At 48.8% G+C, this 26243-nt stretch overlaps 1 protein-coding gene across 11 annotated transcripts in view; it reads right to left on the reverse strand.

Moving 5' to 3' along the window:
* The window catches only part of ANKMY1 (ankyrin repeat and MYND domain containing 1), a 301516-nt gene that overhangs the window by 211667 nt on the left and 63606 nt on the right, over positions 1–26243 (reverse strand). For all 11 annotated transcript variants that reach the window (XM_063915687.1, XM_063915678.1, XM_063915679.1 and 8 more), the window contains 2 exons: positions 15647–15811; positions 7680–7864 (listed from right to left, as the gene is read on the reverse strand). In XM_063915687.1, coding sequence (XP_063771757.1) covers positions 7680–7864; positions 15647–15811 — 350 coding nt within the window. The remainder of the gene's footprint in view (positions 1–7679; positions 7865–15646; positions 15812–26243) is intronic.

Raw genomic sequence — 26243 nt, forward strand, 5'->3', positions numbered from 1 at the left:
TGACAACGATTACGGACATGTCGTCTACTGTCACTGCATATGATTCTCTCACCATTGAAAGAATGGTGGAGGATTATATGAGTGACCGCATCCAAGTAGGCACGTCACACAGTCCGTACTTATACTGGCAGGAAAAAGAGGCAATTTGGAGGCCCTTGCACAAACTGGCTTTATTCTACCTAAGTTGCCATCCCACAAGTGTGTACTCCGAAAGAGTGTTTAGTGCCGCCGCTCACCTTGTCAGCAATCGGCGTACGAGGTTACATCCAGAAAATGTGGAGAAGATGATGTTCATTAAAATGAATTATAATCAATTCCTCCGTGGAGACATTGACCAGCAGCAATTGCCTCCACAAAGTACACAGGGAGCTGAGATGGTGGATTCCAGTGGGGACGAATTGATAATCTGTGAGGAGGGGGATGTACACGGTGATATATCGGAGGATGATGATGAGGTGGACATCTTGCCTCTGTAGAGCCAGTTTGTGCAAGGAGAGATTAATTGCTTCTTTTTTGGTGGGGGTCCAAACCAACCCGTCATTTCAGTCACAGTCGTGTGGCAGACCCTGTCACTGAAATGATGGGTTGGTTAAAGTGTGCATGTCCTGTTTATACAACATAAGGGTGGGTGGGAGGGCCCAAGGACAATTCCATCTTGCACCTCTTTTTTCTTTAATTTTTCTTTGCGTCATGTGCTGTTTGGGGAGGGTTTTTTGGAAGGGACATCCTGCGTGACACTGCAGTGCCACTCCTAGATGGGCCCGGTGTTTGTGTCGGCCACTAGGGTCGCTTATCTTACTCACACAGCTACCTCATTGCGCCTCTTTTTTTCTTTGCGTCATGTGCTGTTTGGGGAGGGTTTTTTGGAAGGGACATCCTGCGTGACACTGCAGTGACACTCCTAGATGGGCCCGGTGTTTGTGTCGGCCACTAGGGTCGCTTATCTTACTCACACAGCTACCTCATTGCGCCTCTTTTTTTCTTTGCGTCATGTGCTGTTTGGGGAGGGTTTTTTGGAAGGGACATCCTGCGTGACACTGCAGTGACACTCCTAGATGGGCCCGGTGTTTGTGTCGGCCACTAGGGTCGCTTATCTTACTCACACAGCTACCTCATTGCGCCTCTTTTTTTCTTTGCGTCATGTGCTGTTTGGGGAGGGTTTTTTGGAAGGGACATCCTGCGTGACACTGCAGTGACACTCCTAGATGGGCCCGGTGTTTGTGTCGGCCACTAGGGTCGCTTATCTTACTCACACAGCTACCTCATTGCGCCTCTTTTTTTCTTTGCATCATGTGCTGTTTGGGGAGGGTTTTTTGGAAGGGACATCCTGCGTGACACTGCAGTGACACTCCTAGATGGGCCCGGTGTTTGTGTCGGCCACTAGGGTCGCTTATCTTACTCACACAGCTACCTCATTGCGCCTCTTTTTTTCTTTGCGTCATGTGCTGTTTGGGGAGGGTTTTTTTTAGAAGGGACATCCTGCGTGACACTGCAGTGACACTCCTAGATGGGCCCGGTGTTTGTGTCGGCCACTAGGGTCGCTTATCTTACTCACACAGCTACCTCATTGCGCCTCTTTTTTTCTTTGCATCATGTGCTGTTTGGGGAGGGTTTTTTGGAAGGGACATCCTGCGTGACACTGCAGTGACACTCCTAGATGGGCCCGGTGTTTGTGTCGGCCACTAGGGTCGCTTATCTTACTCACACAGCTACCTCATTGCGCCTCTTTTTTTCTTTGCGTCATGTGCTGTTTGGGGAGGGTTTTTTGGAAGGGACATCCTGCGTGACACTGCAGTGACACTCCTAGATGGGCCCGGTGTTTGTGTCGGCCACTAGGGTCGCTTATCTTACTCACACAGCTACCTCATTGCGCCTCTTTTTTTCTTTGCGTCATGTGCTGTTTGGGGAGGGTTTTTTGGAAGGGACATCCTGCGTGACACTGCAGTGACACTCCTAGATGGGCCCGGTGTTTGTGTCGGCCACTAGGGTCGCTTATCTTACTCACACAGCTACCTCATTGCGCCTCTTTTTTTCTTTGCGTCATGTGCTGTTTGGGGAGGGTTTTTTGGAAGGGACATCCTGCGTGACACTGCAGTGACACTCCTAGATGGGCCCGGTGTTTGTGTCGGCCACTAGGGTCGCTTAGCTTAGTCATCCAGCGACCTAGGTGCAAATTTTAGGACTAAAAATAATATTGTGAGGTGTGAGGTATTCAGAATAGACTGAAAATGAGTGTAAATTATGGTTTTTGAGGTTAATAATACTTTGGGATCAAAATGACCCCCAAATTCTATGATTTAAGCTGTTTTTTAGTGTTTTTTAAAAAAACACCCGAATCCAAAACACACCCGAATCCGACAAAAAAAATTCGGTGAGGTTTTGCCAAAACGCGGTCGAACCCAAAACACGGCTGCGGAACCGAACCCAAAACCAAAACACAAAACCCGAAAAATTTCCGGCGCTCATCTCTAATAAGAACCTGGTTGCAGGATAGGAAACAGACAGTTGTAGTTAATGGAGTGCAATCTATGGAGGGAAATGTTACCAGTGGAGTACCCCAGGGATCTGTACTTGGTCCAGTTCTCTTTAATATCTTTGTTGGTGACATTGCAGATGGTATTGAAGGGAAGGTATGCCTTTTTGCAGATGATACAAAGATATGCAACAGGGTAGACACACCGGGAGGGGTAAAACAAATGATTGATGACCTAGGTAGGCTTGAGAAATGGTCAAGAACGTGGCAACTACAGTTTAATGCTAAAAAATGCAAAATCATGCACTTGGGTCTCAAAACCCAAAGGCTAAATATAGTATCAAGGGTACTATAATGGAAACTACTGAGGAGGAAAGGGATTTAGGAGTCACTATTTCAAGTGACTTGAAGGCAGGAAAGCAATGCAACAAAGCAATGAGAAAGGCAAGTCAGATGCTTGGTTGCATAGGGAGAGGAATCAGTAGTAGGAAAAAAGAAGTGATAATGCCACTGTATAGGTCATTGGTGCGGCCCCATCTGGAATACTGTGTCCAGTTCTGGAGACCATATCTCCAGAAGGATATAAATACATTAGAGAGTGTACAAAGAAGGGCAACTAAAATGGTGCATGGCCTACATCACAAAACGTACCCGGAAAGGCTAAAAGATCTTAACATGTATAGTTTGGAGGAGAGAAGGGAAAGGGGGGACATGATAGAAACTATCAAATATATCAAGGGTCTTAACAAAGTTCAGGAGGTAAACATTCTTCAAAGGAAGAGAAATATTAGAACTCGAGGACATACACTGAAACTGGAGGGGGGGAGGTTCAGGGAAAATTTAAGGAAAAATTACTTCACAGAAAGGGTAGTGGATAAGTGGAATAGTCTCCCATCAGAGGTGGTAGAGGCTAAGACTGTAGAGCAATTTAAACATGCTTGGGATAGGCATATGAATATCCTTACAAAGAATTAAGGTTCAAAAAGGGTTGAGATTACCTAAAGGATAAAAAAAAAAGGGGCAGACTAGATGGACCAAGTGGTTCTTATCTGCCGTCAAATTCTATGTTTCTATGCTTCTATGTATCATTGGGGGAGTCTCCCATTTGTGCCTGTCTTCCTCAGGAAAAGGGTACGCTACACATATCCTTCTGGGAAGGGCAACTTTCTTCTTTGGGTTAGCCCAGGATTCTTCAAAGAACGCATTCAAATCCTTTGAAGGAGGAAAAGTCACAACCTGCTTTTTATTTAATTTAAAATAATACTTTTCCCCAGGGACCAGCGTTGTTTCAGGAAACTCCAACACTTCCTTTATAGCCACTATCATACATTGTATGCTTTTGGCTAATTTGGGGTCTACCCCTCTCAAATCCCCAGTGTCGACGTCAGAGTCGGAATCTGTGTCTGTGTCCCCTTGCATTATCTGGGCCAGAGACCTTTTCTGGGAACTGGATGGGACTCGAGTGGATGATATGGAGGGGTCAGTAAACAGTGCATCCTCCACAGACTGCCTCCAATATTTAGTCTGTTGTTCAGACACAGAGAATTTCTTTGCAAGCACTGACATATTCTTTTGCAACATTCTCACCCACTCCGGCTCCTCCTGAGAGGGAAGGGCCACCACATTACCCTCTTGTGTATCTAAAATGGGTTCTTCCTGGGAAGAACACTCCCCAATGTCTGACATGTTACACACTTGTACACACACACACACACACACACACACACACACACACACACACACCCTATCACACAGGGGAGCTATTGGGGACAGACCCACACTAAAGTCTGTCAGAGACACAGAGGGATTTGCCAGTCCACACACTGCGCCTTATTGTGAATTGTGGAAATATTACCCACTTACAGCGCATATACCAATAATAGGACCACAGACCTAATTATAATGAACACTCTCTGCTCCTTCTATAACACCCTGTACTTGTATCAGCAGTGTCATGAGCAGGGCCAGTTCTACACCTTGTGGAGCCCAGTGCGAAAGTTTCCACTGGCGCCCCCCCCCCCCCCCCCCCCCCCCGCGGCAAAATAGTTTGTGTGCGCAAAATAAATAGGGCATGGCCTCATAGGGGAGGGGCGTGGCCACAGTTATGCTCCCAGTAGCTGTGCCCACTGTTGCTTTGCCCCCAGTAGTTGTGCCCCCTGTTGCTTTGCCCCCAGTAGTTGTGCCCCCTGTTGCTTTGTCCCCTGTTGCTTTGCCCCCGGCAGTTGTGCCCCCTCTTTCTTTGCCCCCAGTAGTTGTGCCCCCTCTTTCTTTGCCCCCAGTAGTTGTGCCCCATTTCTTTGCCCCCAGCAGTTGTGCCTCCTCTTTCTTTGCCCCCAGTAGTTGTGCCCTGTGTCTTTGCCCCCAGCAGCTGTGCCCCCTCTTTCTTTGCCCCCAGTAGTTGTGCCCCCTCTTTCTTTGCCCCCAGTAGTTGTGCCCCATTTCTTTGCCCCCAGCAGCTGTGCCCCTTCTTTCTTTGCCCCCAGTAGTTGTGCTCCCTCTTTCTTTGCCCCCAGTAGTTGTGCCCCGTTTCTTTGCCCCCAGTAGTTGTGCACACACAAAAATTAAATAAAAACAATACTTACCACTGCCCCACTCCTGCTTCCTGATCGCTGCTGCTGCTCCGTCTGGCCGCCGGCTTCTCTCTATGGGAGAGACGTCATGACGTCTCTCCCATAGCAGCGCCGCACAGACACTAGAGGTCAATACTGACCGCTAGTGTCTGTCGCTGGAGCCGGCTGCAGCGGACGCCCACACAGCCCACGGCGTCTGCTGCAGCCGGGGGAGCGGGGTGCGGGCAGGCGGCGGTGCCTGCGGCCGCGCCACCAGGCCGCAGCGCCCCGGGCGCAGGCACTGCTTGCCCGCACCAAGGACCGCTCCTGGTCATGAGGAGAAACAGCATTCAGGAGCTTCACACTGGAGTTTCTGCAGGAGAAAATGGCACCCAGTGAGTGTTCTGGCAAGTCTGAGGAGAAGTTCCGCCCTTCAGCCTCAGCAATGTAATATTTATACTGGCTGGGGATGGCACATCAGTGGCTGTACATGTATGTACCCTTTTTGAAAGTGAGAGTAAGGTTTTAAAACATGCCCCCAGAGCGCGCCCCCCCCCCCCCCACACACTCTGCACCCTTGTGCTGAGAGACATGGCGCGCAGCGTCCCTCCGCTGCGTGTGTACCTGTATGCCGCCAACGATGACCGGAGGATCCCCTCTCTGCAGGACTCCGGTAATATACTCACCAGCCTTCTGACTTCTGGCTCTGTTAGGGGTTGGCAGCAGTGCTGTGGGAGTGAACGCTGCCAGGCTTGGGCTGTGTTCAGTACCCTTCAGGAGCTAATTTTGTCCTGTCAGCGGAAGCAGAACCATTAACTAATTGAGAAGCTGGTTCCTACTTTCCCCCCTAAGTCCCACGAAGCAGGGAAGCTGTTGCCAGCAGCTTCCCTGTAAAATAAAAAACCTAAGAAAGTATTTTTCCAGCAAAGCTCTGTAGAGCTCCACTAGTGTGCATCCAGTCTCCTGGGCACATTTTCTAAACTGGGATCTGGAGGAGGGGCATAAAGGGAGGAGCCAGTTCACACTGTTGAAAAGTCTTAAAGTGCCGAAGGCTCCTGCGGAACCGTCTATACCCCATGGTACTAAAATGGACCCCAGCATCCTCTAGGACGTAAGAGAAAAGTGAAGCACTGTGAATACTTTCCAGATGCACTGTACATACTGTACCAGGCGTGTGGAGCTGGAGTAGGGACCAGCTGCTGGAAGGCTGATATCTCTGGTTCTGGGCATAGTAGAGACAAGCTGCCAGCGTCCACCGAAAGGGGAGAGTCCCAGCTTTTGGTGTATACCCCCAGTAAACCCTAAGTTAGACAGAACCCGATATCTGGCTGGAAAGAGCAATTAACAGGCTCGGATGGGGACCACTGCTTTGAAGTCGGATATCTCCGGTTCGCCAGGGCCGACTTTCAAAAATCTGGTACCCCTGAAGAAATGGGACCCTCAGCTATCAGCCCAGTACCCTTGTACTCCTGGGGCCCTTGGGCAACTGCCCATTGAGTCCGTATGAAAAGACGGCCGTGACTGCAAGGTCATATGGCAGATTACCAAGTGCTGTGCAATTTACCAACACGGGAATGGCAGCTCACAGTACTGCACAGTGGAGGTCATTCCGAGTTGTTCGCTCGCAAGTGAATTTTAGCAGATTTGCTCATGCTAAGCCGCCGCCTACTGGGAGTGAATCTTAGCATCTTAAAATTGCGAACGATGTATTAGCAATATTGCGATTACACACCTCGTAGCAGTTTCTGAGTAGCTTCAGACTTACTCGGCATCTGCGATCATTTCACTGCTTGTCGTTCCTGGTTTGACGTCACAAACACACCCAGCGTTCGCCCAGACACTCCCCCGTTTCTCCAGCCACTCCTGCGTTTTTTCCGGAAACGGTAGCGTTTTTTCCCACACGCCCATAAAACGGCCTGTTTCCGCCCAGTAACACCCATTTCCTGTCAATCACATTACGATCGCCAGAACGATGAAAATGCCGTGAGTAAAATTCCTAAGTGCATAGCAAATTTACTTGGCGCAGTCGCAATGCGGACATTGCGCATGCGCATTAAGCGGAAAATCGCTGCGATGCGAAGATTTTTACCGAGCAAACAACTCGGAATGACCCCCAGTCTGCAATACATTTTTCCTTCTCTGAACATTTGGGCACTTCACATAATGAGACTTTTGGACACCCCAAGTGTTACAAGTGATATAGCAAGTACTGGGTGACATCTGCTGTGATACGGAATATGTGAAGTGCTATTAATGAGCCCTATGCAGTTGTGGTTTCATTGTGTCAATTTGTCTAAAAGAAACACTGTCCATCTGTACTCACTATAAAACAGAGGGGTGGTCTTCAGTATGCCGAATGTCGGGATCCCGGCGCACAGTATACCGGCGCCGGGATCCCGACACCCGGCATACCGACGGCTATTCTCCCTCGTGGGGGTCCACGACCCCCCTGGAGGGAGAATAAATAGCGTAGCGCGCCACCGTGCCCGCAGCGTGGCGAACACAGCGAGCCCGCAAAGGGCTCCTTTGCGCTCACCACACTGTCGGTATGCCGGCGGTCGGGCTCCCAGCGCCGGTATGCTGGTCGCCGGGAGCCCGGCCGCCGGCATACCATACTACACCCAAACAGAGGACAGGTGTTAGATTACAACTCTTACCTATGCCGATTAGCAGTGAAATCCCGTCCTTGACCCTCCACACTGGGATCTGTCGTATCATCAGCAGATGTGATGGCACATTGTTCAGAAACTGGAGGCATCATGTTCTTGTCATCAATGTCCTTCTCATCACCAACACTGCTTTCATTACCAGAACTGTCCGATGTCCGATTACTGATGTCCTCCTATGCTTATAACAAGATGTTGCACTAATATTAGTACTGAAATAACAGTAAGTCTCTCTACTAAATACTCAATGTTTAGATACAATTTTATGATTCTGCATTTATACTTTGAGTCCAGCATCAGTTTGCAAGGGATTTTCCATATTATTAAAGTTTATTCACAAGCTATAAAATTATATTTGAAACCTTATTCAAAACAATGAGCTTTACCTGCTCCACCCTCCTTAATAGAAGAAACTCGGCACTACTTGTTTCAGGGTTCATTTTTTATTGTATTGAAATGTACTTTGCTGTATTTGCTGTATAGCCTTGATGAACATTTATGATAAAGGGTGTAGTATGGATTGCCGGCGGTCGGGGTCCCGGCGACCAGCATACCGGTGCCGGAATTCCGACCGCCGGCATACCGACAGCTGGGCGAGCGCAAATGAGCCCCTTGCGGGCACGGTATCTATTCTCCCTCCAGGGGGGTCATGGATCCCCAAGAGGGAGAAAAGATGTCGGTATGCCGGCGGTCGGGATTCCGGCGCCGGTATGGTGGTCGCCGGGAGCCCGGCCGCCAGCAACCTGAAGACCACCCATGAAAAACTAGGTGATTCTTCGCGCCCTATGGGCACTCTTCACACCATCGTAAGGGGCTATGCCCACTTAACCCTTGCACGCCCTTGTGGCTTGCAATATTTTTATTATATGGAGTATTACCTCCAATCATAATTTTGTGAGTGGTTAAATATTGCATGGACAAAGGGCATGCAATGGTTAAGGGGCCGTAGGCCCTTGCAACGGCGTGATCAGCTCACACAGGGCCCAATGAATCACCTAGTAGGTGCTGTGGTTGGGGGAGTGGCGGGTGTGGGGGAGATTCGGATGGTTGAGGGGTTCTGGGGGTGCCGCGGATGGGGTGCCACGGGTTGGGGAGGGGCGGGGTAGCGGGTGTGGGAGGGGTGAGTGCGGTGGTGCCGCGGGTGGGGGAGGGGTTGGTGTGTGGGTGCCGCAGGTGGGGAAGGGGGTCTGGAGCCACCACGGGTGGGGGAGGAGCGGTGGCGCCGCGGGTGGGGGAGGGGCGAGTGCGTGGGTACCGTGGGTGGGGGAGGGGGTCCGGAGTCATCGCAGGTGGGGGAGGAGTGGTTGCAGGGGTGCCGCGGGTGGGGGAGGGGTGGGTGCGGTGGTGCCACGGGTGGGGGAAGGGCAGGTGCGGAGGTGCTGTGGGTGGGGGAGGGGGTCCGGAGCCACCGCGGGTGGTGGAGGGGGGTGCCACTGATGGGGCCCGGAGGTACTGCGAGTGGGAGAGGGGCGGGTAATGCTTCTCCTCCTGGAAGCAGCTAAGCTGCTGCCCTCCCTTTGGCAGTGATTCTCCCGGAGACTCGCACAGCAGCTAAGCAGCCAGTCACTATTGTTAGCGCTGGTGTCCCAACACGCCTGCCACGGCGCCGGAGCAGCGGCCGCCGCGCTTACCTCTCCGTGCGCGGTGGTCTCTGGGGCGGCTTCTCACCCTGCCGCACCGGCGGGTGCGTGGTGCTGCGGCCGGCGGTTCCCCTGTCCGTGGGCGCCGCCATGTTACATTGTGACTCACGTGGGGGCGAGGGGGACGGTGACGCAACCACTGCCTCTCTGCCAATGGGAGAGGAGCAGGAAGTTTAAAAGGAGGCGCCGGGCAAAGCCCTGGCGCCTGAGTATCGTCGCTGCAAAGCTACCCCCCAGGCTCACGTCTCTCAGCTACAGACTTCCAGTGCTTCCAGCATACAGTGTGTCTCTCAGCTACAGAGTTCCAGTGCTTCCAGCATACAGTGTGTCTCTCAGCTACAGAGTTCCAGTGCTTCCAGCATACAGTGTGTCTCTCAGCTACAGACTTCCAGTGCTTCCAGCATACAGTGTGTCTCTCAGCTACAGACTTCCAGTGCTTCCAGCATACAGTGTGTCTCTCAGCTACAGAGTTCCAGTGCTTCCAGCATACAGTGTGTCTCTCAGCTACAGAGTTCCAGTGCTTCCAGCATACAGTGTGTTTCTCAGCTGCAGAGTTCCAGTGCTTCCAGCATACAGTGTGTCTCTCAGCTACAGACTTCCAGTGTTTCCAGCATACAGTGTGTCTCTCAGCTGCAGAGTTCCAGTGCTTCCAGCATACAGTGTGTCTCTCAGCTACAGACTTCCAGTGTTTCCAGCATACAGTGTGTCTCTCAGCTGCAGAGTTCCAGTGCTTCCAGCATACAGTGTGTCTCTCAGCTACAGAGTTCCAGTGCTTCCAGCATACAGTGTGTCTCTCAGCTACAGAGTTCCAGTGCTTCCAGCATGCAGTGTGTCTCTCAGCTACAGAGTTCCAGTGCTTCCAGCATACAGTGTGTCTCTCAGCTACAGACTTCCAGTGCTTCCAGCATACAGTGTGTCTCTCAGCTACAGACTTCCAGTGTTTCCAGCATACAGTGTGTCTCTCAGCTGCAGAGTTCCAGTGCTTCCAGCATACAGTGTGTCTCTCAGCTGCAGAGTTCCAGTGCTTCCAGCATACAGCGTGTCTCTCAGCTCACAGATTCCAGTGCTTCCAGTATACAGCTTATTTCTCAGCTCACAGACTTCAGAGCGTCCAGCAAATAGCGTGTCTCTCAGCTTACAGTCTCCAGCGCTTCCAATTATCATTCAGTGTTCTTCAGCATCGTACACAAGTCATCTCTCATTCAGTGTTCTCCAGCATCATTCACAAGTCATCACTCGTTCAGTGTTCTGCAGCATTGTTTACAAGTCATCTCTCATTCAGTGTTCTTCAGCATCATTCACAAGTCATCTATCATTCAGTGTTCTTCAGCAGAATGACTCACCTCTTCAGTATTCTTCAGCATCGTTCACAAGTCACCACTCACTTCTTCGTTCAGTGTTCTTCAGCACTGTTCTCAAGTCACCATTTCATTCCTCATTCAGTGCACCCAGCATCGTTCACAAACTTAAGTTATCTATTAATCCTGCATGAGGAAGACCTACATTTGGCCGTCTCTATTTCGACCCAACTACGGTTCTACTTCCCGACCAGCGGAAGAATCTCCGAGTTCTTAACTCTCTCAACCCAGGTCCGTGACAGCGCCGCATTACAGGGAAGAAGATGCACTCAATAAACTACAGCTCCCAACAGCCCTTAGCGCCGGAATGCTTCGACACTAAGGGCTGTCGTTTATTTAGTGCGTCTACTTCCCTGTGATGCCACGCATTGGGACACCGGCGGTAACAATAGTGACTGGCTGGCAGAACTGACTAACTCGCTGAATCAATGTAAAAGGTGAGAGTGCTGTGCAGTGTCAGTGACACTGCACACCCACTGCACTGCACAGCACTGTCACCTTTTACATTGATTCACCATCCAGACGTTACCCTCCGTGATATCACCCATTCTATCCGTTGCATTAGCCATCTCAGGGCTTCCAGGCCGGCAGCCCAGGTGCTGTGTAGCGGAGTCAGTGCCTCTGGGGATCTGGGCGCGGCTGTGGCGGGGAGGCACTTCTGTGACATCATGCGCAGAGGAGGCTCCGTGGCTCAGAAAGTATGCAGCGCAGGGAGGGCTATGAAAGCCTTCCACTGCACCGCTTTCATACACATCTATGCCGGTGGCCGCAGTAGCTTTTGTTCCACCTGCGCTGTGGCTAGGGAGTGGGGATTGTTGATGCCGGAGGAAGCAGGCGGACTGGCAGCAGGACATAGGACGCTGCAATAAATTGATTTTTTTCCAAATATCTACAGCGCAGAGACTTGCTGCAGATGCAGTGGCATGCCCTCGAACTGTACCTTTTTGGCAGGTACAGTATCTTTTTTATTTATGGTCTGTACCAATTTTTGGCTCTCCAAACTTCCATTGAAAGTATAGGAAAAGGGGCGTGGCCCTTTACACATGGTCACGCCCCCTTTTCAAATTTGTACTGATTTTTATGTGTAAAATGTTGGATGGTATGCAATGGGCCTATGTTGGGGTGTGGACCTGGAGCTGTAGCTCCATCAGCCCCATTGTTAATCCTGCTCTGGGAACGCACAGCACCCAAAGGGCAGAGGCTCCTATTGGATGTAACCTGTGTGGGAGGGCGTTTCTCGTCCAATCAGCTGTGGACTGGGTGTGATAGACCTGCCACTAACCCAATGAGAGCTCCTAGCCACGCCCAGCGTTATACACAGTGTCACAGAGTCACATCCTAATCCCAGGAAATAACAATAGCCCCCAGCACCCTTTGGGGGGGGGGGGAGGGGGTATACAATTACCCGCAATAGTGCTGCGCCCACAAAAAAACGGATGTTTTCACAATTTTTTTTAATCACCCATATTCAATTATCTCACACAAAAAAACTAAGGGCCTATTTCAGACCTGATCGGTGCTGTGCGTTTTCGCACAGCAGCAATCAGGTCTGAACTGCACATGCGCCGGCGTGGCAGTACGCCGGCGCATGCCAGACAGCCGACAGCTGTCTTTGCCCTGCGTTCGCCTCTGCCTGATTGACAGGCAGAGGTGGACAATGGGCGGGAGGGGGCAGGCTGGCGGCGTTTGCCCGCCGTTTAGGGGGCATTGCAGGCATGCACAGACCGTTGGGGGGGGGGGGGGGCTACGTCGGCTGCGTGATGTCACACGCAGCCGCTGTGCTGGTGGGGAGCAACTCTTCAAGTACAAAAGCATCGCCACTGTGCGATGCTTTTGTACTTATGCGACGGAGCAAAGACTGACATGCGGGGCGGACTAGCCCTGTGCTGGGCATCCCCCCACATGTCAGTGTGACTGATCATAGATGTGCTAAATTTAGTACATCTACGATCAGGTCTGAGTTAGGCCCTACATTTTTTGTATGAAGATACATAGATCCTGTGAAAAGCCATGGACCTATGTATTTTCGCAGCACTTATCGCGAATAAAACGAGGCACGCAAAGCATAATCCCTGATAAATGCTGGCATCGGGAATAAGCAATAGCATTGCAGCAAATTGGATAACTCCCGGGTGAATCCATTATCCATGGTAAATTACTGCGGATAATTGAATACCCCCCTTTTTCTGTCAGTAGAGGAGGAGAGCCCCTTCCAGAGCAGGGCTTGTAGCTGGGACTCCCTGAGTCCCAGGGAAGGGAAGAATTGGAGATCACCTATCATAAACTCACATCCAGTCTGCACCCCTCTCCTCTGCAATCTCTGCATGTGCCAGTGTGTTCACCCTGCTGCTCTCCAGGGGGACACCAGTCATGGGGCATGGTGAGGAGGTCTCTTTCCCTGGATGCCTGGAGCAGGATGAATCACGATGAGGAGGTCCATGCGACTGGAGCTTGCAGCGGGTCCCTTGTAGCCGGAGGATCATCCAGTACACACATCCCTCATCCCGTCTCTTTCTCTCTCTCATCATCTCTTATACTGTATCTCTCTCATCCAGTCTCTCAGTCCCCCTCCCTTAGCCTGCCTCTCTCGCTATCTCTTATACAGTCTCTCTCTCTCTTTCTTGCCATGTCTCATACCATCTTTCTCTCTCTCTCATATTCCGCCTATCTCTCACCATCTCTTATCCCATTTCTTCATCTCTTTCCCCCTTATCCTGTCTCTCTCCTCCTCTCTTCTCCAGGCTCTCTCTATTTTTTATCCCATCTAGTTCTCTTCCACACTCCCCCATCTTTCTGTCTGGGTGTACAAGGATGGGACATACACACAAAAATCTATACCTTCCATCAGCAAAAGCAATAGAACACAATAAATAGAACTGTTTTAAAACAATTATACACACATACTCAAATATATATGACTCAGTTGTGCCACCCTCTCAGGTGTGTCATGGCACCCATCTGTGCACTCCCACTACTAATTCAGGCAAATAATTTACAATGAAAGCTAATGTAAAAGAGTGAGAGTTTCAAAAAGTGAGATATTTGGTAAGGTTTTGCAATTTTCTTTAAAGTGGCAATCATTTACACAGCAAGATCAACCTGGTTTTGCAGTGTAAATGATTGCCACTTTAAAAAACCTGAAAAATCTTACCAAATCTCTCACTTTCTGAAACTCTCCCTCTATTACATTTGGCCCCAAGAGTATTTGTTTTTAAGGAATGCAGAATGATTCCCATCAGTCAGTACAGGAACAAGTCTTGTTGCTCAATCTATCAGGGAGGAGAATAAGGGTGCAGTAGTACTTATTGCCCACAATGAGGACTCCACATATACAGTATGTGTGTGTGAGAGGGGACAAGGAATCTCCAGTAGCGAGGGAGAAGCAAGACATAATGGCCAAGTGGGGTGAAGAAGGAGGAATATGAACCCAGGAGATTTCCTGGCGGATATCAAGTTTAAATGTGATATGGGTGGTATAGTTGAGGGTTTAGGAGGATTAGGGGAGGGGAGATGGGCACAGTAGAGTGTTAAAGGTAGCAAGAGGGAGTACCTCCTTATAGCACAATTATGTGGTAAATGTGGTTCACAGTTTTCAGCCCGTTCAGTTTATGAACTTTACAGTAAATGCCCTCCCACAATAAATCTTTTGTTTAAACATAACCCTCAAGGAGTTAAAGAGATTAATATCGCTGGACAATATTAGCTGTGGCCCCCTAAAATGGTGCTTTAGTAAGGGTCAACAGTTCACACATAAGAGCACTGTAATGTGAGGATAAGGGACTAGAATTTGGAAGGATAAGGGACTTATATATACCATGGGGCGGTGAGGTTGCGCCTGGACCCTGCAGCTGGAGCAGGATGGTGCTGGGGAAGTGGTGGCTGGACCCTGCGGCTTGAGCAGGTTTGCGGCGGGGAGGTGTCACCTGGACCTTTTCCTGGAGCGGGATGGTGGAGGCTAGACCCAGACTGGAGCATTTATGAGGCTACAGGACCTGTATGACAGCGTTGCGGTTGCGCTTGGACCTGGAGCGGGATGGTGGAGGCGGTGAGGTGTCCGGTGGCAGTGAAGCGTGTGGTCCCTGCGGCGGTGTGGACATGACAGCGGCAGACGGCAGCAGTGATAGACTGCAGCAGCTGCCCCTGAACCTCCTACCTGCTGCACAGTGCCACCACTGCCGGGGATTCTGGGCTGACAGGGTCAGTCCAGCCATCAGTGGTGGTGATAGAAGTTCCCCCTACATCTGGACGACTAGTTGGGAAAATCAAACAGGTCTGATTTTCCCAACTAGTTGGACCGACCGTTTCTGGACGTTTTTTAGCGTGTGGGCGCAAACGGCTCATAATTGTTTCCTCCCACATACTGCCAGATTATCGTTCCAACCAGCCAACTAGTTGGCCGGTTGGAACGATATCATCCTGATGTGTGGCTAGCATTAGACGCAACAAGATGCAACAAGAATGCACCAGGAGACTGTGCTGATTGACTTGCTATATGACACTTGTATATCTGTGTGCGACTGAGTCTCTGAATCTGTATACAAAGTGCTACGATGCAGAGGCCATGGCTTTTTTCCATACCAAGTTGTGCTTTGTGCACAGACGCAGTCGCTCACACACATACAAGTGTAATATATCAACTTAATCAGCACAGTCTCCTGGTGCGTCCTAGTCCAAGATGCATTTTGGCAAAAAAGACAGATACCAGCAGTGCTGCAAGTGACCTAAAAGCTCACTGCCACAATGTATCTCCACTACGTGGCATACTGAGGCTAGATGTATGAGGACACATCTGTACAAAACACTGATAAAATTATTTTATACACATCATATGCATAATGCAGAGAGAGGAGAATGGATTAACAAGAGAGATAAGAGAGAGAGAACAGAGAGAAGTGAGAGAGTGAAAGAGAGAGACACAGATAGAGAGAGTTGAAAGAGAGAAATAGGGAATGCTGCTGACCTTGTTAGGGGGGAGATTCCGCTCAGCCACATTAGGCCAAAATGATTTTGTGCTGTAGAGAAGCATCAGACACAAGGACAAAGCTGACAAACCCTCATCATTACTTTTGTTAACATCCGCTCCATTGTCAAGAAGAAGGTTAATGATTTTATTATGGCCATTTACCTGGAAAAAAAAAACTGGTTAGTACAGTGTATGACCATCCACTGTAGCCAGATGTTATTAAATAGCTACACTGGAAATAAGAGGATAATATAATGTGTGCATGTTTATTTTAATACTATCTAAACGACAATGATAAGTTGCAGGAAAACAGCAGACAGTACTGGAGCAACATATTAGTGAAGACTATTAAATGCATGGGCTGTCTCGGTTAGATTTACAAAGGCAGAGTTACAAGAAAGCAGAAGACACTCCCTCACTATTGCTAATAGCAATATTAAATATTCATTAATAACAAACATTCATTTTTATCTCTCATCCAGCCGAGACTGGTTAAGATTAATTTCCATTTCTCCTACATCCGACATGAGAGAGACTGCACTCCTTGGGGTATAGGGGGGTCATTCCGAGTTGTTTGCTCGTTGCCGATTTTCGCTATGCTGCAATTTGTTGCTAACTGCGCATGCGCATGGTACGCAGAGCGCATGTGCTAAGTTATTTAACACAAAACTTAGTAGATTTGCTGGTGTTCGAACGACGATTTTCAGTCGCACTGCTGATCGGTGAATGATTGACAGGAAAGGGGCGTTTCTGGGTGGTTACTGAGCGTTTTCCGGGAGTGTGCTAAAAAACGCAGGCGTGTCAGGGAAAAACACGGGAGTGTCTGGAGAAACGAGGGAGTGGCTGGCCGGACCCAGGGCGTGTTTGTGACGTCAAACCAGGAACTAAACGGACTGAGGTGATCGCAATCTAGGAGTAGGTCTGGAGCTACTCAGAAACTGCAAGAAAATATTTAGTAGCAACTCTGCTAATCTTTCGTTCACAATTCTGCTAAGCTAAGATACACTACCAGAGGGCGGCGGCCTAGCATGTGCATTGCTGCTAAAAGCAGCTAGCGAGCGAACAACTCGTAATGAGGGCCATAGAGGGAGTGTGCAGGAATATATATTGAAATGATTACAACGGGAGGAATTTGATATGCCGGCTGTCGGGATCCCAGCGCTCACCATACTGACGTCGGAATCCCGACAGCCGGCATACCAAAAACTATTCTCCCTCTTGGGGTGTCCACGACACCCCTGGAGGGAAAAATAAGATTTTAAACCTACCGGTAAATCTTTTTCTCCTAGTCCGTAGAGGATGCTGGGGACTCCGTAAGGACCATGGGGTATAGACGGGCTCCGCAGGAGACATGGGCACTCTAAAGACTTTAGATGGGTGTGCACTGGCTCCTCCCTCTATGCCCCTCCTCCAGACCAGAGTTAAAGAACTGTGCCCAGAGGAGACGGACAGTACGAGGAAAGGATTTTTGTTAATCTAAGGGCAAGATTCATACCAGCCCACACCATCCACACCGTATAACATGGAATATACGCAACCAGTTAACAGTATGAACAATACAGCATCAGCCAAAGACTGATATTAACTGTAACATAACCCTTATGTAAGCAATAACTATATACAAGCCTTGCAGAAATACGTCCGCACTGGGACGGGCGCCCAGCATCCTCTACGGACTAGGAGAAAAAGATTTACCGGTAGGTTTAAAATCTTATTTTCTCTTACGTCCTAGAGGATGCTGGGGACTCCGTAAGGACCATGGGGATTATACCAAAGCTCCAGACCGGGCGGGAGAGTGCGGATGACTCTGCAGCACCGATTGAGCAAACATTAAGTCCTCCTCAGCCAAGGTATCAAACTTGTAGAATTTTGCAAAAGTGTAAGCTGTAATGCCGAGACGCCTCGGGCAGCCGCCCAAGAAGAGCCCACCTTCCTAGTGGAATGGGCCTTTACCGAAATTTGGTAACGGCAATCCAACCGTAGAATGAGCCTGCTGAATCGTGTTACAGATCCAGTGAGCAATAGTCTGCTTAGAAACAGGAGCTCCAACCTTGTTGGCAGCATACAGGACAAACAGTGCCTCTGTTTTCCTAATCCGAGCCGTCCTGGCTACATACATTTTTAAGGCCCTGACTACATCAAGGGACTTGGAATCCTCCAAGTCACCTGTAGCCACAGGCACCACAATAGGTTGGTTCATATGAAACGATGAAACCACCTTAGGCAAAAATTGAGGATGAGTCCTCAACTCTGCTCTATCCACATGGAAAATCAGATAGGGGCTTTTGTGAGATAAAGCCGCCAATTCGGACACCTGCCTTGCAGACGCCAAGGCCAACAACATGACCACTTTCCAAGTGAGAAATTTTAAGTCAACCGTTTGAAGAGGTTCAAACCAGTGAGATTTTAGGAACTGTAACACCACGTTAAGGTCCCATGGTGCCACTGGGGGCACAAAAGGAGGCTGGATGTGCAGCACTCCATTTACAAAAGTCTGGACTTCTGGGAGAGAAGCCAATTCCTTCTGAAGGAAAATTGATAGGGCCGAAATCTGTACCTTAATGGAGCCTAACTTTAGGCCCATATCCACTCCTGTCTGTAGAAAGAGGAGAAAACGGCCCAGATGAAAATCTTCCGTAGGAGAATTCTTGGCTTCACACCAAGATATATACTTCCTCCAGATACAGTGATAATGTTTCGCCGTCACCTCCTTCCTAGCCTTTATCAGAGTAGGGATGACTTTCTCCGGAATACCTTTCCCAGCTAGTATTTGGTGTTCAACCGCCATGCCGTCAAACGTAACCGCGGTAAGTCTTGGAATACGCAGGGCCCCTGCTGCAACAAGTCCTCCCTGAGAGGAAGAGGCCACGGATCTTCTGTGAGCATTTCCTGAAGATCTGAATACCAGGCCCTTCGAGGCCAATCTGGAACAATGAGTATTGTCTGCACACTTTTTCGTCTTATGATTCTCAATATTTTTGAGATGAGTGGAAGTGAAGGGAACACATTGACCGACTGAAACACCCATGCCTGAGGGTCCCTTGACCTGGCACAATACCTCCGAAGCTTCTTGTTGAGGCGTGACGCCATCATGTTTATTTGAGGAAGTCCCCAATGACTTGTTATCTCTGCAAAAACTTCTTGATGAAGTCCCCACTCTCCTGGATGGAGATCGTGTCTGCTGAGGAAGTCTGCTTCCCAGTTGTCCACTCCCAGAATGAAGACGGCTGACAGAGCGCTTATGTGATTTTCCGCCCAGCGAAGAATCCTGGTGGCTTCCGCCATTGCCACTCTGCTCCTTGTCCCGCCTTGGCGGTTTACATGAGCCACGGCTGTGACGTTGTCTGATTGAATCAGAACCGGTAGGTCGCGAAGAAGATACTCCGCTTGTCGTAGGCCGTTGTATATGAGCCTCAATTCCAGTACGTTGATGTGTAGACAAGCCTCCTGGCTTGACCATAGTCCATGAAAATTTCTTCATTGTGTGACTGCTCCCCATCCTCGGAGGCTCGCATCCGTGGTCACCAGAACCCAGTCTTGAATACCGAATCTGCGACCCTCGAGAAGATGAGCACTCTGCAGCCACCACAGGAGAGACACCCTGGCCCTGGGGGACAGGCTTATTTTCTGATGTATTTGTAGATGGGACCCCGACCACTTGTCCAGAAGGTCCCACTGAAATGTCCTCGCATGGAACCTGCCGAAGAGGATGGCCTCGTAGGCCCCCACCATTTTTCCCAGTACTCTAGTGCATTGATGGACTGACACTCTTTTTGGTTTTAGCAGGTCTCGGACCATGTTCTGGAGTTCCCAGGCTTTTTCAACTGGGAGAAAAACCCTCTTCTGTTCAGTGTCCGGAATCATGCCTAAGAAAGATAGCCGAGTCGTTGGAATCAACTGTGACTTTAGTAGATTTAGAATCCAGCCGTGCTGCTGCAGCACCCTCAAGGAGAGCGACACGCTTTTCATCAATTGATCTCTCGATCTCGCTTTTATCAGGAGATCGTCCAAGTACGGGATAATTGTGACTCCCTGCCTGCGCAGGAGCACCATCATTTCCGCCATTACCTTGGTGAAAATCCTCGGGGCCGTGGAAAGCCCAAACGGCAACGTCTGAAACTGGTAATGACAGTCTTGTACAGCGAATCTCAGGTAAGCCTGATGAGGGGGATATATGGGGACATGAAGGTATGCATCCTTTATGTCTAGTGACACCATAAAATCCCCCCCTTCCAGGCTGGAGATCACTGCCCGGACCGATTCCATCTTGAATTTGAACTTTTTTAAGTACAGGTTTAGGGATTTTAGATTCAGAATGGGTCTGACCGAGCCATCCGGTTTCGGTACCACAAACAGGGTTGAATAGTACCCTTTTCCCTGTTGGACTAGGGGAACCCTGATAATCACTTGCTGTTGATACAGCTTTTGAATTGCAGCTAAAACTATTTCCCTCTCTGGGGGAGAAGCTGGCAAAGCCGACTTGAAAAATCTGCGAGGGGGCACCTCTTCGAATTCCAGTTTGTAGCCTTGGGATATAATTTCCATCGCCCAAGGATCCACGTCTGACAGAACCCAGACCTGGCTGAAGAGTCGAAGACGTGCCCCCACCGGCGCAGACTCCCTCAGTGGAGCCCCAGCGTCATGCGGTGGATTTAGTAGAAGCCGGGGAGGACTTCTGCTCCTGGGAACTAGCCGTCGCAGGCATTCTTTTCCCTCTACCCTTACCTCTGAGGAAGGAAGAGCCCCGACCTCTTCTGGACTTATGCGACCGAAAGGACTGCATCTGATATTGTGGTGTTTTCTTTTGCTGTGTGGGAACATAAGGCAAAAAAGAAGATTTACCCGCGGTAGCCGTGGAAACCAGGTCCTCTAGACCCTCCCCAAATAAGACCTCACCCTTGTAAGGTAAAATTTCCATATGTCTCTTTGAATCGGCATCCCCCGTCCATTGGCGGGTCCACAGGGCTCGCCTAGCAGAAACAGCCATGGCGTTGGCTCTTCCATAAGAATTCTCTTGGGAATCTGCAGTTTCTTGTTTGGAGTCTCCCAAGCCTTTTCAAATAAAGCGTTCAGCTCATGAGACGGGGGAAAGGTTACCTCAGGTTTCTTTTCCTTAAACATGCATACCCTCGTGTCAGGGACAGAGGGGTCATCTGTGATATGCAAAACATCTTTTATAGCAATAATCATATAATGAATACTTTTGCCCATCCTAGGGTGTAACCTCGCATCATCGTAGTCGACACTGGAGTCAGAATCCGTGTCGGCATCAGTGTCTGCTACGTGTGACAGGGGACGTTTCTGAGACACTGAAGGGCCCTGTGACACAGCCAAAGCCATGGATTGACTCCCTGTTCCTTCCCTGGACTCTGCTTTGTCCAATCTCTTATGTAATAAAGACACATTTGCATTTAAAACATTCCACATATCCAACCAATCAGGTGTCGGCGTCGCCGACGGAGACACCACAATCATCTGCTCCACCTCTTCCTTAGATGAGCCTTCCTCTTCAGACATGCCGACACACACGTACCGACACCCCCACACACCCAGGGATATATATCTATATGGAGAGAGTCCCCCAATAAGGCCCTTTGGAGAGACAGAGAGAGAGTATGCCAGCACACACCCAGCGCCACCGGACACTGGAATATAAACCCAGTCAGTACAGCGCTTTTCTATATATATATATATATATATATATATAATACACTCACTGCGCCAAATAAATGTGCCCCCCACCCCTCTTTTGTGCCCTCTGTACTTCTGTTCAGCAAGGGAGAGTCCGGGTAACCAGCTTCTCTGCAGCGTGCTGTGGAGAAAACGGCGGGCTTCGGTCCCGCTCAAATCTTTATACTAGCGGGGGTTTGTGTAATATACTGCCTCCGCAGTATATATATATATATATATATATATCTATGCCAGTGTCCATAGAGGTTAATTTTGCTGCCCAGGGCGCCCCCCCCCACGCCCTGCACCCTTACAGTGCCGTCAGTGTGTGAATGTGTGGGAGCAATGGCGCGCAGCGTTACCGCTGCGCGGTACCTCAGTGAAGATCAGAAGTCTTCTGCCACCTTTGAAGTCTTCTATCTTCTCATACTCACCCGGCTTCTATCTTCCGGCTCTGTGAGGAGGACGGCGGCGCGGCTTTGGGACGAACGGCGAGGGTGAGACCTGCGTTCCGACCCTCTGGAGCTAATGGTGTCCAGTAGCCTAAGAAGCAGAGCCTATCATTTAAGTAGGTCTGCTTCTCTCCCCTCAGTCCCACGATGCAGGGAGCCTGTTGCCAGCAGTGCTCCCTGAAAATAAAAAACCTAACAAGTCTTTTTTCAGAGAAACTCAGTAGAGCTCCCCTGCAGTGCATCCAGTCTCCTCTGGGCACAGGATCTAACTAAGGACTGGAGGAGGGGCATAGAGGGAGGAGCCAGTGCACACCCATCTAAAGTCTTTAGAGTGCCCATGTCTCCTGCGGAGCCTGTCTATACCCCATGGTCCTTACGGAGTCCCCAGCATCCTCTAGGACGTAAGAGAAATAAATAGCGTGGCGCGCATAGAGCGCCACTGTGCCTGCAGCATGGCGAATGCAGCGAGCCCGCAAGGGGCTCTTTTGCGCTCACCCCGCTGCCTGCATGCCAGCGGTCAGGATCCTGGCGCCGGTATGCTGGGCGCCGGGATCCCATGCGCTGGCATAACATACTATACCCGATTACAACTGTTTACAATGTATTGTAGGTTCTCCCCTTCTAAAGCAACTCCATTCAATGGATACTAAGTTATTTCTGAGTGCATCAGAGGATAGGTGCACTATGCTGGGCTACTTACAGTACTTTCTTTTTCCTTAGGGCAGTATGGATGGTATAATAGTTAGCATTATTGCCTCACAGCACTGAGGTGATGGATTCCCACCATGGCCCTAACTGTGTGGAGTTTGTATATTCTACACAAGCTTGTGTGGGTTTCCTCCCACATTACAAAAATATATACTGGTAGGTTAACTGGCTCCCAACAAAAATAGCCCTAGTGTGTGTGTGTGTGTGTGTGTGTGTGTGTGTGTGTGTGTGTGTGTGTGTGTGTGTGTGTGTGTGTGTGTGTAAACCCTTTCGCGATTTGGGTTAATAGAGCCTTTGCCACAAGCATCTGGTTGGAGATACATCTCTTCCAAGTTCTGACTGTGATCACCTGACTGGCAATCCCTCACATCAACTCAAAAATGTTTATGTATGAGACTGTTATATTGTTTTAATGAGCTTTTACATACTTACGTCAATGACGAATGTCTAGGTTATGAATATTGTTCATTTTGTGTGAATAAAAAAATCTTTTAAATATTGTTATACTAAAGGCGATTTGGCTCCCACGAGAATCTTTTACTATTTTATATTAATACCTCATCTGACAGAGGGTATTTCTTAGTGGTTTGACACTAGTGGTATAGCGTAAGAAAGGGTTACATTTTGTTTTGCATATATATATATTGTAACACTGTCAGGGTACAAGGTGCCATTTCCTGGGGTAAGTGGCAGCACGCAGCAGCTGAGGAATCACACAAGTCCAGTTTGTGATGCAACTGGCCACAGCCAGTTTTTTTAAACAGAAAATAAAACAAACACCAAAAGAAAATACCTTGCCTGATCGGCACTAACTAAACACAAGACGTTCCTAACTATCACTAAACAAAAACACAGGGTTCTACAGTAAACACTGTATAGCTCACTTGTATAAAGAAGCGTGTTTCTCTCTTCAGAGAGTCTCAAGTCTCCCCAGGCAGTCTGCACACACTAATCAGGCCAGCAGCTCTATAACACTCTTACACAGCTGAAAGCCTGATTAGCCTTCTGTGAGGCCAAAGACCCGAACTGGGCCCAATGCCTGGAACTTGCCCCACCTCTCTTTCAGGGTCCTTATCCAGCTTTTCCAACAAACTGAAAAGGTTCTGACAAAACAAAACATTTTCCTAGAAGTTTTTATTCTTCTAATACATGTAAGACAAGAACCTGGGACAAACATACCTGCCCTCAAACACTATTCTAGTGTTCTTGTCACATATCCCCCTCCCCTGTTTCGACCTAGGGGCCGGAACACTTGTAGCCCCCAAACAGAAGATGCGGGACAATGCATCTGTGTTGGCCAATTGTGTACCCGGTCTATGTTCAACAGTAAACTTAAAATCTTGCAGCGCTAGAAACCATCTAGTTACACGAGCATTCTTACCTCTATTTACATACATCCATTTTAAAGGGGCATGATCTGTCACTAGTCTGAATTGTCTTCCCAAGAGGTAATATCTCAAGGCATCTAGTGCCCACTTAATGGCCAAAGCCTCCTTTTCCACAATGGCATACCTTTTTTCATGCTCATTGAGTTTCCTACTCAAATAAATGATAGGGTGTTCGTCCCCATCTCTGGTTTGGGACAACACAGCCCCTCCCTACCTCTGAGGCATCTGTCTGTACAACAAATTCTTTTGAAAAATCTGGTGTTATCAATACCGGTTGTGAACACAAAGCCACTTTTAATGTTTGGAACGCTTTTTCTGCATCAGGGTTCCATTTCACCATATTTGACTGCTTCCCTTTGGTAAGGTCTGACAAAGGCACTGCTGTGGTCGCAAAATTGGGAATAAACCGTCTATAGTACCCAGTTATTCCCAAAAAAGCCCTTACCTGTTTTTTATTCACTGGACGAGGACAGTTTTGAATATCATCAATTTTATTCAATTGGGGCCTAATCAGACCTCTGCCTATGGTGAAACCCAAGTATTTGACCTCCTCCATTGCGAGACAGCACTTCTTTGGGTTAGCAGTTAACCCTGCCTCTCTGATTGAGTCCAGTACTGCTTGTACTTTAACCAAATGGGACCCCCAGTCTGTACAGTGAATTACCACATCATCCAAATAGGTAGCTGCATATTTTCTATGGGGCCTCAAAATTTTATCCATCACCCGTTGAAAGGTTGCTGCAGCCCCATGCAACCCAAAGGGTAACATCTTATACTGGTATAGCCCCTCCGGAACCGAAAAGGCTGTTTTTTCTTTTTCGCTATCAGTTAAAGGTGTTTGCCAGTAACCTTTGGTCAGGTCCAACGTGGTGAGAAACCTGGCTGTTCCCAGCCTTTCTATAAGCTCATCCACACGGGGCATGGGGTATGCGTCAAATTTGGACACCTCATTTAACTTACGAAAGTCATTACAGAAGCGTACGCTACCGTCTGGCTTCGGGATGAAAACTATGGGACTGGCCACTCACTGTTAGATTCCTCTATGACTCCAAGTTCTAGCATGGTTTTAACTTCTTTAGAAACAGCATCTCGCTGAGCTTCAGGAATCCTATATGGCTTTAAATGGACCCAGACCCCTGGTTCTGTGACAATGTCATGTTTTATTATGGTCGTTCGGCCAGGCAGCTCTGAAAATATCTCCCTATTTTGGATGAGAAATTCTTTAACCTGATTGTTCTGATCAGCTGATAATGTCTCTGACACCTTTACTGCTGGAAGCAACCGAGGTGAAGACACAGAAGGGCAAGGCTCCGCTGACAGAGACAACCTATCTTTCCAGGGTTTGATTAAGTTAACATGGTAGATTTGTTCGGGTTTTCTCTTTCCCGGTTAATATACTTTGTAATTAACCTCATTCACTTTTTCCCTAATCTAAATGGACCCTGCCATTTAGATAGGAACTTGCTTTCCGCAGTGGGTACCAAAACAATAACTCTATCTCCGGGAGCAAATTCCTGTATCTTGGCACTCCGGTTATATACCCTCTGTTGAGCACTTTGGGCCTGTTTCATATGCTCTCTGACAATAGGTACCACGGCTGCAATCCTATCCTGCATTTGTGTTACATGTTCAATAACGCTTCTATAAGGAGTGGGCTGTCCTTCCCACGTCTCTTTGGCAATGTCCAACAGCCCTCTGGGGTGTCAACCATACAACAAATCAAATGGAGAAAACCCAGTAGAGGACTGAGGAACTTCTCTGATGGCCATTAACAAGTAGGGCAACAAACAATCCCAGTTTTTCCCATCTCTATCAACAACCTTTTTTAACATACTTTTTAATGTTTTATTGAACCTTTCCACCAACCTATCAGTTTGGGGATGGTAGATGGACGTCCTGAGGTGAGTGACCTTAAATAATTTGCACAATTCTTTCATGATCCTTCACATAAATGGAGTACCTTGGTCAGTCAAAATTTCTTTTGGTATTCCCACTCTACTAAAAACCTGCACCAGCTCCCTAGCTATCGCCTTGGTTGTGATAGTGCGTAAAGGGATAGCCTCAGGATATCGAGTGGCATAGTCCATAATTACCAGGATATACTGATGGCCCGAGCGGACTGTAACAAGGGTCCCACGAGATCCATGGCTATTCTGTCAAACGGGACCTCTATAAAAGGCATGGGAACTAGTGGACTCCTGAAATGGGGTCTAGGGGCATGATACTGGCATTCAGGACAGGAAGAACAATATTCAGACACTTCTTTATAAACCCCTGGCCAAAAGAACCTTTGTAAAATTCTTTCAGTGGTTTTTTCTGCCCCTAAATGTCCTGCTGTAACGTGACTATGAGCTAAATCTAGTACCGTTCTCCGAT

This window comes from Pseudophryne corroboree, chromosome 4, assembly GCF_028390025.1.
Source record: "Pseudophryne corroboree isolate aPseCor3 chromosome 4, aPseCor3.hap2, whole genome shotgun sequence".
Classification (NCBI taxonomy): domain Eukaryota; kingdom Metazoa; phylum Chordata; class Amphibia; order Anura; family Myobatrachidae; genus Pseudophryne; species Pseudophryne corroboree.